The sequence below is a fragment of the Pogoniulus pusillus genome, chromosome 23 (assembly GCF_015220805.1).
Source record: "Pogoniulus pusillus isolate bPogPus1 chromosome 23, bPogPus1.pri, whole genome shotgun sequence".
Lineage (NCBI taxonomy): Eukaryota > Metazoa > Chordata > Aves > Piciformes > Lybiidae > Pogoniulus > Pogoniulus pusillus.
Genome location: NC_087286.1, coordinates 2,254,292 through 2,266,637, shown reverse-complemented (window position 1 = coordinate 2,266,637; position 12,346 = coordinate 2,254,292). Strand labels below are relative to the sequence as shown.

Below are 12,346 nucleotides of genomic sequence, written 5' to 3'. Positions count from 1 at the left end.
TCTCCAGCCACTCTGTCCCCAGCCTGTAGTGCTGCTTGGGGTTGTTGTGGCCAAAGTGTAGAACCCTGCACTTGGCCTTGTTCAATCTCATCCCATTGGCCTCTGCCCACCCATGCAGCCTGGCCAGGTCCCTCTGCAGGGCTCTCCTACCCTCCAACAGCTCCACACCTGCTCCTAGCTTGGTGTCACCTGCAGACTTACTGATGCTGGGCTCAATCCCCTGGTCCAGATCATCAATGAAGATACTCAACAGCACTGGGCCCAGCTCTAATCCTTGGTGGACACTGCCAGTGGCAGCTGCCAGCTGCGTGTGGCACCATTCACCACCACTCTCTGTTATGTTTAAACCACGCAAAAATATCCTCTAACTGGATCAAAAGTGTGAAGAATGGGCCCAAGCTCTGTGGATTTTTAGCAGTGAGGATAACTAACCATTAACTCAGAACACCAATACAATGGCTTAAATAACCCCACACCTCCTGCAACAGCACCACTCAATTTGGCTCACCTCTGCAAACTGCTCCCAAAACTAATTCTTGTAAGGAAAATACAGGGAAGAAAAAAAAAAACCACAAACACAACCCAACAATAGCAGCTCTAAAGCAGAGCTTTTGGCCAGAAATGGGAAGATCTCAGCCCAAACTCCTAAACTTCTTTCTTGCCTGCACTGCTCATGACTCAAGGAGGCACTCGCAGTGAGTCAGCCTTGGTGCGGTGTGCGAAGCTCACACTCGTGGTTGTCATCAGAAACGTCATCTCCCTGAGCTTCCAGCAGGGAAAGGTTGCAGGAGGCAGCAAAGCATCAGCTTCTCCAGGGTTCCACTGCAGCACCCCTAAACCTTAATGGCTCATTCAGTCTTTTCCCTCTGGCTTTGACTCCCTTTATGATCAGGTTACCTGCCTGGTGAATGTGGGGCAGGCTGTGGATGGAGTCTACTTGAACTTCAGCAAAGCCTTTGACACTGTCTGCCACAGGAAGCTCCTAGCCAAGCTGGCAGCTCATGGTTTGGACAGATTCACTCTGGTAAGGGTCAAGAACTGGCTGGATGGCAGAGCCCAGAGAGTGGTGGTGAATGGTGTCACATCCAGCTGGCAGCTGGCACCAGTAGTGTTCCCCAGGGATCAGTGCTGGACCCAGTCCTGTTCAATATCTTTATTGATGATCTGGATGAGGGGATTGAGTCCAGCATCAGTAAGTTTGCAGAAGACACCAAGCTAGGAGTAGCTGTGGAGCTGCTGGAAGGTAGGAGAGCCCTGCAGAGGGACCTGGCCAGGCTGCATGGGTGGGCAGAGGCCAATGGGATGAGACTGAACAAGGCCAAGTGCAGGGTTCTGCACTTTGGCCACAACAACCCCAAGCAGTGCTACAGGCTGGGGACTGAGTGGCTGAGAGCAGCCAGGAGGAAAGGGACCTGGGGGTACTGATAGATAGTAAGCTGAAGATGAGGCAGCAGTGTGCCCAGGTGGGCAGCAGAGCCAATGGCATCCTGGGCTGGCTCAGGAGCAGTGTGGCCAGTAGGACAAGGGAGGTTCTCGTGCCCCTGTGCTCAGCACTGGTCAGACCACACCTTGAGTGCTGTGTCCAGTTCTGAGCCCTTCAATTCAAGAAGGATGTTGAGGTGCTGGAGCATGTCCAGAGAAGGGCAATAAAGCTGGTGAGGGGCCTGGAGCACAAATCCTATGAGGAGAGGTTGAGGGAGCTGGGGGTGTTTAGCCTGGAGAGGAGGAGGCTCAGGGGTGATCTTATTACTGTCTACAACTGCCTGAAGGGGCATTGTAGCCAGGTGGGGGTGGCCTCTTCTCCCAGGTAACCAGCAATAGAACAAGGGGACACAGTCTCAAGTTGTGCCAGGGTAGGTCTAGGCTGGATGTTAGGAAGAAGTTCTTCACAGAGAGAGTGATTGGCATTGGAATGGGCTGCCCAGGGAGGTGGTGGAGGCACTGTCCCTGGGGGTCTTCAAGCAAAGCCTGGATGAGGCACTTAGTGCCATGGTCTGGTTGACTGGATAGGGCTGGGTGCTAGGTTGGACTGGATGATCTTGGAGGTCTCTTCCAACCTGGCTGATTCTATGGTTCTATGGTTCTATGACTCTTCTGTTTCTCCACCAATGATGTTTCACAGCAAAGTTTTCGACCACCCCTACTGCTCTCCAAGTCCAGAGTGTTTCTAAGGGGATTGGATCTGGCTTAAGTGGGCTCACAGGAGGCATTTCAGCTGGTTTAAGAAAAGACTTTCAAAAATCAGTTTCTCTGAAAGCAGCACATGCCTTCTATGCTCTTTTTTTGTCACAGAGATGAGATCTGCTATTTGACCACAGCTGAACAAGACAATGCTACTGACAGGCTGCTGCTCGCCCAACACAAGTCCCTCTGCCCTCTTTGCCTCTCCTTCCTCCCGCCACAGTGATGTTCTGACTGAAATGTTTACCAGGTCCTCTGCACAGACCTTTTCTTGGCCTCAAAACTGCTAATCCTGCCATGTGAACTCTGTTTTCTCAGCCTAGGGAGAAAGTCACCCCATGTATAAAAGCCTCAGGGGCCAAAGAAGAACCCACCCCAGCTACAGAATCATACAAGTCAGAGATTTGACATGACTTTATGGCTCTACACAATGCTTCAGAGAGCAGCAGCAGCATGTTTATGGGCCCAGAATGCAGCTCATACTCAGGATGCAGCAGACCATGGTGAAAATGGGTTTATAAAGGTGCTTTTGTGCATCACTTCATGTCTGGTATCCTGTGTCTCTGCTGCAGCCAGTGAGAGCATATCACAGGCTCACAGGATTGTTAGGGGTTGGAAGGGACCCAAGGACATCATCCAGTCCAATCCCCCTGCCAGGGCAGGACCACACAATCTAGCACAGATCACAGAGGAACACATCCAGACAGGCCTGCAAAGGCTCCAAGGAAGGAGACTCCACAACCTCTCTGGGCAGCCTGTGCCAGGGCTCTGGGACCCTTCCAGGAAAGAAGTTCCCCCTTGTGTTGAGCTGGAACCTCCTGTGCTGCAGCTTCCACCCATTGCTGCTTGTCCTATCCCAGGGAGCAGTGAGCAGAGCCTGTCCCCCCCTCCTGACCCCCAGCCCCCAGATAGTTATAAACATTTATCCAATCCCCTCTCAGTCTTCTCTTCTCCAGACTAAGCAGCCCCAGGTCCCTCAGCCTCTCCTCATCAGCCATGCCCTCCTGTCCCCTGCTAATCCTCACAGCCCTCTGCTGGACCCTCTCCAGCAGATCCCTGTCCCTCTTCAACTGGGGAGCCCAAAACTGAAGGCAGTATTCAAGATGAGGTCTCAGCAGGGCAGAGTAGAGAGGGAGAAGAACCTGCCTTGATCTGCTGGACACACTTTGCTTAATTCACCCCAGGATCCCATTGGCCTTCTTGGCCCCCAGGGCACATTGCTGTGCCATGGATGTTCTCCACCAGCACTCCCAGGTCCCTCTCCTTGGGGCTGCTCTCCAGCAGTCACCTCCCAGCCTGGACTGCTGCAGTTTGTTATTGCTCCCCAGGTGCAGGACTCTGCACTTGTCCTTGTTGAGCCTCATCTGGTTCCTCTGTGCCCAGCTCTCTGTCTGCCCAGGGCTCTCTGGATGGCAGCACAGCCTGCAGCTGTCTCAGCCAAGCCTTCCAGCTTGGTGTCATCAGCAAACCTGCTGAGCAGACTCTGTGCCCTCATCAATGTCACTGATGAAGATGCTGAACAGGACTGGCCCCAGCACTGATCCCTGGGGGACACCACTGGTCACAGCTCTCCAGCTGAACCTGGCACCACTGATCACCACCCTCTGAACTCTACCTTGTAACCAGTTCCTAAACCACCTCACTGCCTGCTCTCCCATGCACAGGGCACAGAGTTTGCTGGAATAATGACTGCTTCAGATGCTGCAAGGGCTGGGAGAAGAAAAGAGCTCCCTTGAACCTAAATGCAACATGCTGAAAAAAAATGGACTGGGAGTAGTAAGCAAAACAATTGATGAAGTTCCACCTGTGTAGAAACCCTGCTGGAAGGGCAGCCTACCCCCCAAATCCTTGTGGGCAATGTATAGAAACCCTGCTGGAAGGGCAGCCTACCCCCCAAATCCTTGTGGGCAATGTGGAGAAACCCTGCTGGAAGGGCAGCCTACCCCCCAAATCCTTGTGGGTAATGTATAGAAACCCTGCTGGAAGGGCAGCCTACCCCCCAAATCCTTGTGGGTAATGTGGAGAAACCCTGCTGGAAGGGCAGCCTACCCCCCAAATCCTTGTGGGCAATGTGGAGAAACCCTGCTGGAAGGGCAGCCTACCCCCCAAATCCTTGTGGGTAATGTATAGAAACCCTGCTGGAAGGGCAGCCTACCCCCCAAATCCTTGTGGGTAATGTATAGAAACCCTGCTGGAAGGGCAGCCTACCCCCCAAATCCTTGTGGGTAATGTATAGAAACCCTGCTGGAAGGGCAGCCTACCCCCCAAATCCTTGTGGGTAATGTATAGAAACCCTGCTGGAAGGGCAGCCTACCCCCCAAATCCTTGTGGGTAATGTATAGAAACCCTGCTGGAAGGGCAGCCTACCCCCCAAATCCTTGTGGGTAATGTATAGAAACCCTGCTGGAAGGGCAGCCTACCCCCCAAATCCTTGTGGGTAATGTATAGAAACCCTGCTGGAAGGGCAGCCTACCCCCCAAAATCCTTGTGGGTAATGTATAGAAACCCTGCTGGAAGGGCAGCCTACCCCCCAAATCCTTGTGGGTAATGTATAGAAACCCTGCTGGAAGGGCAGCCTACCCCCCAAATCCTTGTGGGTAATGTATAGAAACCCTGCTGGAAGGGCAGCCTACCCCCCAAATCCTTGTGGGTAATGTATAGAAACCCTGCTGGAAGGGCAGCCTACCCCCCAAATCCTTGTGGGTAATGTATAGAAACCCTGCTGGAAGGGCAGCCTACCCCCCAAATCCTTGTGGGCAATGTGGAGAAACCCTGCTGGAAGGGCAGCCTACCCCCCAAATCCTTGTGGGTAACGCAGTCACCAGGACAGCATCCAAGCTGAACTTCCAGTTGTTTAAAGCAAAGAAAACAGAGGAAGGTACTGATTGTACCCCACTGATCCTGACCCAGGGAACATCTGTGCCTGTGACAACCCTGATAGGTTTGGTGGGGTGTTTCTAAGCACAAACATCTGAGATTCTTCTATCTAACCTTGGCAGTCTCTGGTTTTATCTGCTAGGCACCACCTCTCAAAGGTTTACAAACAGCTCCTCTGCATGATTGTAAGAACAGCATCAGGAACAACAGGAAATGATCCAAACAAAAGCCACAGCCCTTACCCTACCCAGACTTTGCTCCTCTGTGCTGCCTTCATCTGCTTGCTGCCCGCGACGCTGCAGATAAGATTTGAGCTGCTGCTAAAACCTCCCAGTTTCCATTCTGCTCACTCTTTATCCTCCCTAAAAAGGCAGCTTATCTGCAGCTTCAGACAGGCTTTGTGCTGGAGGGGATGTTACTGCCTGTTCACAAGAAAGGGTGGCTCTCTGGAGTCCCTGATTGTGAGTATCACATCATAGCCCTCCACTCGTCCTCTGACTCGACTGCCTCCGCACACGGGACACAGTGACAGAGCCTATTGGAGGGCACAACACTAACCAGGGGCAGTCTTCCCTGTACGTGAACCCCAAGCAGCCTGGTAAAGAAACAAACCCAGTGATCATTCTGAAAACTTGAGGATGGAAGGTCACAGGAGACCACAGAGGAAAGCAGAGATCCTTGGGGTTAGAGCCAGGGGTCGGGCAGGTGGCAGTCCAGTACTCATGTCTTGTTGGCTGCAGTTTCAGGTGCATCTACAGTGCCTCCTTAAAACAGCCCTGAGGTGGACTTCCAACCCTCCCAAATGCTTGCACAGTTGCCTCACATCCTCCCAGGAGCACGTAGAGGCAGAATGCCTCAGCACACCTGTTAGTCAGCCTGGCACCAGGCATTATCCTCCAGCCAGCCAGGTTCATGAGTGCAGAGCCAGCCTGGCCAGAGCCCTGCCAGGTACTGCTCTTTCAGAGCAGCAAGGACAAGCTCTGCCTCAGCTGCTTTGCCTTCCTTCCAAAGATTTTCTCCAGGGCAAGGAGTGCATGCAGGGGGGTGTTGCAGAGCACACGGTGGGTGTGAGGCAGGAGGCAGGATCACTCCATCTTCATTTTGCACTGATGGCAATGCCAGAGCACAGCAAATTCTCCTGCCTGCAATGGCACTGCCTCTGTCTCAGTGTGGCAAGGCTGCCCGTGCCCAGTGCAGCAAAGTGTATCTTGAGTGCTCTAAATCCACACCCACACAGACACACGCCCAGCTTGTGCCCAACACCCAGCTCAAAGGATCTGATCTTGCTGCAGGGCTCCTACTGCAGCCTAGCAAACAAATACAAGTTACAGTGTGCCATGCCACTGCCCCAGCAACCGAGGTGATGGGCTCAGCCAGTGCTTCTCAAGCAGGTCAGAGAATCAACCAGGCTGGGAGAGAGCTCCAAACTCTTCCAGCCCAACCTAGCACCCAGCCCTGGACAAGCAACCAGACCATGGCACTAAGTGCCCCAGCCAGGCTTGGCTTCAACACCTGCAGGGACAGCAACTCCACCACCTCCCTGGGCAGCCCATTCCAATGCCAATCACTCTCTCTGACAACAACTTCCTCCTAACATCCAGCCTAGACCTGCCCTGGCACAGCTTGAGACTGCGTCCCCTTGTTCTGTTGCTGCTTGCCTGGCAGAAGAGCCCAACCCCACCTGGCTACAGCCTCCCTGCAGGTAGCTGCAGACAGCAATGAGCTCTGCCCTGAGCCTCCTCTGCTGCAGGCTGCACCCCCCCAGCTCCCTCAGCCTCTCCTCACAGGGCTCTGCTCCAGATGTTAAATCCCTGGACTCACAGAACAAGAACTCTCTCCCACTGACTTCAGAGGACCCAGGTAGGGTCAGGACTGTTGCTGGAGGTGTTCTCAATTCTTATTGTTCGGAAACTTCTGGCTCCAAAACTCATTCTTCTCCACTTATGCCTGCCTTTGTTGTAGAGCAAGACATTGGCTGGGAAAGGACATTGCTTTGAGATGGGAGAGAGACCAGCAACGCAGATATTCACTAAGGGCCCTGCTGCTTGTTGTTATTATGGGTTATTGCATTGGCATCTGAAGAGCCCAGCTGAGCTCAGGACTCTGCCATGCTAAGCATGCACACACAGAATGAGGGACAGTGTCCAATCACAGAATCAAAACTCACAGAAGCAACCAGGTTGGAGGAGACCTCCAAGATCATCCTGGCAGTTGTAGACCAAAGCCTGTCATAGGACAGGACTTTTATAGGACTTTTGAGGCTGTCAGGGAGTGCCAGGAGTGGGGGGAATGGAGCAAAGCTGCAGGTGGGGAGAGTCATGCTGGAGGTGAGGAGGAAGTTTTTGAGCAGGAGAGTGGTGAGAGGCTGGAATGGGTTGCCCAGGGAGGTGGTTGAGGCCCCATGGCTGGAGGTGTCTAAGGCCAGGCTGGCTGAGGCTGTGTGCAGCCTGCTCTAGGGTAGGGTGTCCCTGGGCATGGCAGGGGTTGGGACTGTCTGATCCTTGTGGTCCCTTCCAACCCTGACTGATTCTATGATTCTATGAATCACAGAACCAACCAGGTTGGAAGAGACCTCCAAGACCATTCAGGTAGTTGTAGACCAAAGCCTTCTATAGCCAGAGAGAGAAAGAGAATGGAAATGTGTGGAGAGTAATGCACAAAGAGAACAAAGGAGGTGCTCAAGGTCATGTGAGAAGATTGTGGCCATCAGGATGATAAACCAAATGTATCTTATTCCACCTACTGAAAATCTTATCACTGCTTGTGGGAGGGGGTAATTTGGAAGCCTCACCCCTCATTTAGTTAATTGTGATTGTTACCAAAGGAACTGTGTAAATGATATGTACCACAGGCAGTGTGTTCCACATTTCAACATGCCATAGAGTACATTGCACACTGGTAACTCACCTCCTGGCTTTACAAGACTGTGATCATAGAATCATAGAATCAAGCAGGTTGGAAGAGAGCTCCAAGCTCAGCCAGCCCAACCTAGCACCCAGCCCTGCCCAACCAACCAGACCATGGCACTAAGTGCCCCAGCCAGGCTTGGCTTCAACACCTCCAGCAAAAGTGACTCCACCACCTCCCTGGGCAGCCCATTCCAATGCCAATCACTCTCTCTGACAACAACTTCCTCCTCACATCTAGCCTAGACCTCCCCTGGCACAGCTGTGTCCCCTTGTTCTATTGCTGCTTGCCTGGCAGCAGAGCCCAACCCCACCTGGCTACAGCCTCCCTGCAGGCAGCTGCAGGCAGCAATGAGCTCTGCCCTGAGCCTCCTCTGCTGCAGGCTGCACACCCCCAGCTCCCTCAGCCTCTCCTCACAGGGCTCTGCTCCAGGCCCCTCCCCAGCCTTGCTGCCCTTCTCTGGACATGTCCCAGTACCTCAACATCTCTCTTGACCTGAGGAGCCTTTATCTGCCAACCTGGCTACAACCTCTCTTCAGGTAGCTGTAGACAGCAATGAGGTCACCTCTGAGCCTCCTCTTCCAGGCTAAACAACCCCCAGAGGATCAGTGGTAGGGCAATATGTCAGAAGCACACCAAATGAGAAGGGAAAACAGATATGAACTGATACACATTGTGCCTGATCCCACATTGACAGCACAGATGGGCTCCTGGTCCAAATTAAGGCCCCAAGCTGGCCCAGAGTGGCTCCCCTGTGTCCATATCATGGTTACTGTCCTACCTGGACTCTTCCCAATGGGGAGACTGAGTTTCCAAGATAAGGATGAGAACAGTCTTTGCTTCCCAGAGATACCTCCTGCCAGCCTTTGTGTCAGCACAACCTCTGTGTTTCCATTGAGAGGCTTAAATGCCAGCTTTCCCAGCAGCTGCAGCCAGGAAAGGTGTCCTGGCAGAGCCCAGACCAACAGCCCAAGCACACCATACCACACTGCAGATGCTCAAGCCATGCCTCACATCAAGGCTCCAGCACCTGAGTAACCTAAACTTTTGCTCTGGGGAGAAAATGAGCCAGGCAGGGCTGCTGAGACCAGCACAGCTCAGGCCACAATGATTTTAAGCAGCAGCTCATGAGCTTGGGAAATGTGGCCACTCTTGAGATGGCACAGTCCTCCTGGCTGGCTCCAGAGCTGACAGGAGCTGTGAAGGATCTGCTCTCACTGCTCCAAACCCTACATGCACACTTCAAGCACACTGCTCCTACTTCATCCCAACCACCTCTGCCCACAGGGCCAAGGAGCTGGTCCCATTGCTCTAAACCCTACATCCACACTGCTCCTACTTCATCCCAACCACCTCTGCCCACAGGGCCAAGGAGCTGGTCCCATTGCTCCAAACCCTACATCTACACTGCTCCTACTTCATCCCAAGCACCTCTGCCCACAGTGCCAAGGATCTGCTCTCATTGCTCCAAACCCTACATGCACACTGCTCCTACTTTATCCCAAGCACCTCTGCCCACAGGGCCAAGGAGCTGGTCCCATTGCTCCAAACCCTACATCTACACTGCTCCTACTTCATCCCAAGCACCTCTGCCCACAGTGCCAAGGATCTCCTCTCATTGCTCCAAACCCTACATGCACACTGCTCCTACTTTATCCCAAGCACCTCTGCCCACAGGGCCAAGGAGCTGGTCCCATTGCTCCAAACCCTACATGCACACTGCTCCTACTTCACCCCAAGCACCTCTGCCCACAGTGCCAAGGATCTGCTCTCATTGCTCCAAACTCCACATCCATACTGCTCCTACTTCATCCCAACCATCTCTGCCCACAGTGCCAAGGAGCTGGTCCCATTGCTCCAAACCCTACATTTACACTGCTCCTACTTCATCCCAACCATCTCTGCCCACAGTGCCAAGGAGCTGGTCCCATTGCTCCAAACCCTACATTTACACTGCTCCTACTTCATCCCAAGCACCTCTGCCCACAGTGACAAGGAGCTGGTCCTATTGCTCCAAACCCTACATTTACACTGTTCCTACTTTATCCCAAGCACCTCTGCCCACAGGGCCAAGGAGCTGGTCCCATTGCTCCAAACCTTACATCCACACTGCTCCTACTTCACCCCAAGCACCTCTGCCCACAGTGCCAAGGATCTGCTCTCATTGCTCCAAACCCTACATGCACACTGCTCCTACTTCATCCCAACCACCTCTGCCCACAGTGCCAAGGATCTGGTCCCATTGCTCTAAACCCTACATGCACACTGCTCCTACTTCATCCCAAGCACCTCTGCCCACAGGGCCAAGGAGCTGGTCCCATTGCTCTAAACCCTACATCCACACTGCTCCTATTTCATCCCAAGCACCTCTGCCCACAGTGCCAAGGAGCTGGTCCCATTGCTCTAAACCCTACATCCACACTGCTCCTACTTCATCCCAACCACCTCTGCCCACAGGGCCAAAGATCTGCTCTCACTGCTCCAAACCCTACATGCACACTGCTCCTACTTCATCCCAAGCACCCCTGCCCACAGTGCCAAGGAGCTGGTCCCATTGCTCCAAACCTTACATCCACACTGCTCCTACTTCATCCCAACCACCTCTGCCCACAGTGCCAAGGAGCTGGTCCCATTGCTCCAAACCTTACATCCACACTGCTCCTACTTCATCCCAAGCACCTCTGCCCACAGTGCCCAGGAGCTGGTCCCATTGCTCCAAACCTTACATCCACACTGCTCCTACTTCATCCCAAGCACCTCTGCCCACAGTGCCAAGGAGCTGGTCCCATTGCTCCAAACCCTACATGCACACTGCTCCTACTTCATCCCAACCACCTCTGCCCACAGGGCCAAGGAGCTGGTCCCATTGCTCCAAACCTTACATCCACACTGCTCCTACTTCATCCCAAGCACCTCTGCCCACAGTGCCAAGGAGCTGGTCCCATTGCTCCAAACCTTACATCCACACTGCTCGTACTTCATCCCAAGCACCTCTGCCCACAGTGCCAAGGAGCTGGTCCCATTGCTCCAAACCTTACATCCACACTGCTCCTACTTCATCCCAAGCACCTCTGCCCACAGTGCCAAGGAGCTGGTCCCATTGCTCCAAACCCTACATGCACACTGCTCCTACTTCATCCCAACCACCTCTGCCCACAGGGCCAAGGAGCTGGTCCCATTGCTCCAAACCTTACATCCACACTGCTCCTACTTCATCCCAAGCACCTCTGCCCACAGTGCCAAGGAGCTGGTCCCATTGCTCCAAACCTTACATCCACACTGCTCGTACTTCATCCCAAGCACCTCTGCCCACAGTGCCAAGGAGCTGGTCCCATTGCTCCAAACCCTACATGCACACTGCTCCTACTTCATCCCAACCACCTCTGCCCACAGTGCCAAGGAGCTGGTCCCATTGCTCCAAACCTTACATCCACACTGCTCCTACTTCATCCCAAGCACCTCTGCCCACAGTGCCCTATGTCTGTGATGAAGTAAACTGTACTTACAGATCTGTGATTCTGGAGATCTCAGCATCTTCTTTGATTCCTGCCATATGGTTTTGCAGTCCTCCTGAAGCTTATAAAACCTCTCTTTTCTCCAAGAGCTGGACTTTACTTTCAGGAGCTGGCTGCCTTTCAGGAGGAATTTCAGATCTTTGTCATCTTTTAGGCCTGCAGAGAAACAGAAGTGGTAATGTTGTAAGGGTCAACTCAAGAAATGATGCTCACAGGCTCTTTCCTTCCTCAGGACACTAATCACAGACAGACCACTGCAGTGCAGACAGATCTGCACTGGGGATGGCAGCAGAGCAGAGACACACAGAAATCTGCCATGCCATGATTCAGGCTCACAATAGAGGCTGGAGCCTTGTAGATTAAGTGATTGAGCCCAAAGACTTCTGTACTGTAATTCTCAGGTGGTTCACAAACATAAAATATCTTGTTCAAAAAAAGCCTGGATGAGGCACTCAGTGCCATGGTCTGGTTGGTTGGCCAGGGCTGGGTGCTAGGTTGGGCTGGATGAGCTTGGAGGTCTCTTCCAAGCTGACTGATTCTATGATTCTTACTTAATAATCCAGGTTGGTTATACTTAATTTTTTTCTTTTTCAGCTTCCATTTGATTAATTGAAAGAAAATACAGTCTGAGGTAGCCCTGAGGAACAGCACCTGAGGGTCTAGGGTGGTGAAAAGCTCAACAGGAGCCTGCAGTGTGAGTGCAGCCCAGACAGCAACCCTGTGCTGGGCTGCAGCAAGAGCAGTGTGGGCAGCAGGGCAAGGGAGGGGATTCTGCCCCTTGGCTCTGCTCTCCTCACACCCCACCTGCAGCCCTGGGGGCAGTTCTGGAGCCCCCAGCACAAGCAGGACATGGAAGTGTTGGAGCC

General features: G+C 53.1%; 1 protein-coding gene across 2 annotated transcripts in view; it reads right to left on the bottom strand.

Annotated features, from left to right (window-relative positions):
* The window catches only part of PLCD1 (phospholipase C delta 1), a 91,372-nt gene that overhangs the window by 53,210 nt on the left and 25,816 nt on the right, over positions 1-12,346 (bottom strand). For both annotated transcript variants that reach the window (XM_064162356.1, XM_064162355.1), the window contains exon 2: positions 11,472-11,636. In XM_064162356.1, coding sequence (XP_064018426.1) covers positions 11,472-11,636 — 165 coding nt within the window. The remainder of the gene's footprint in view (positions 1-11,471; positions 11,637-12,346) is intronic.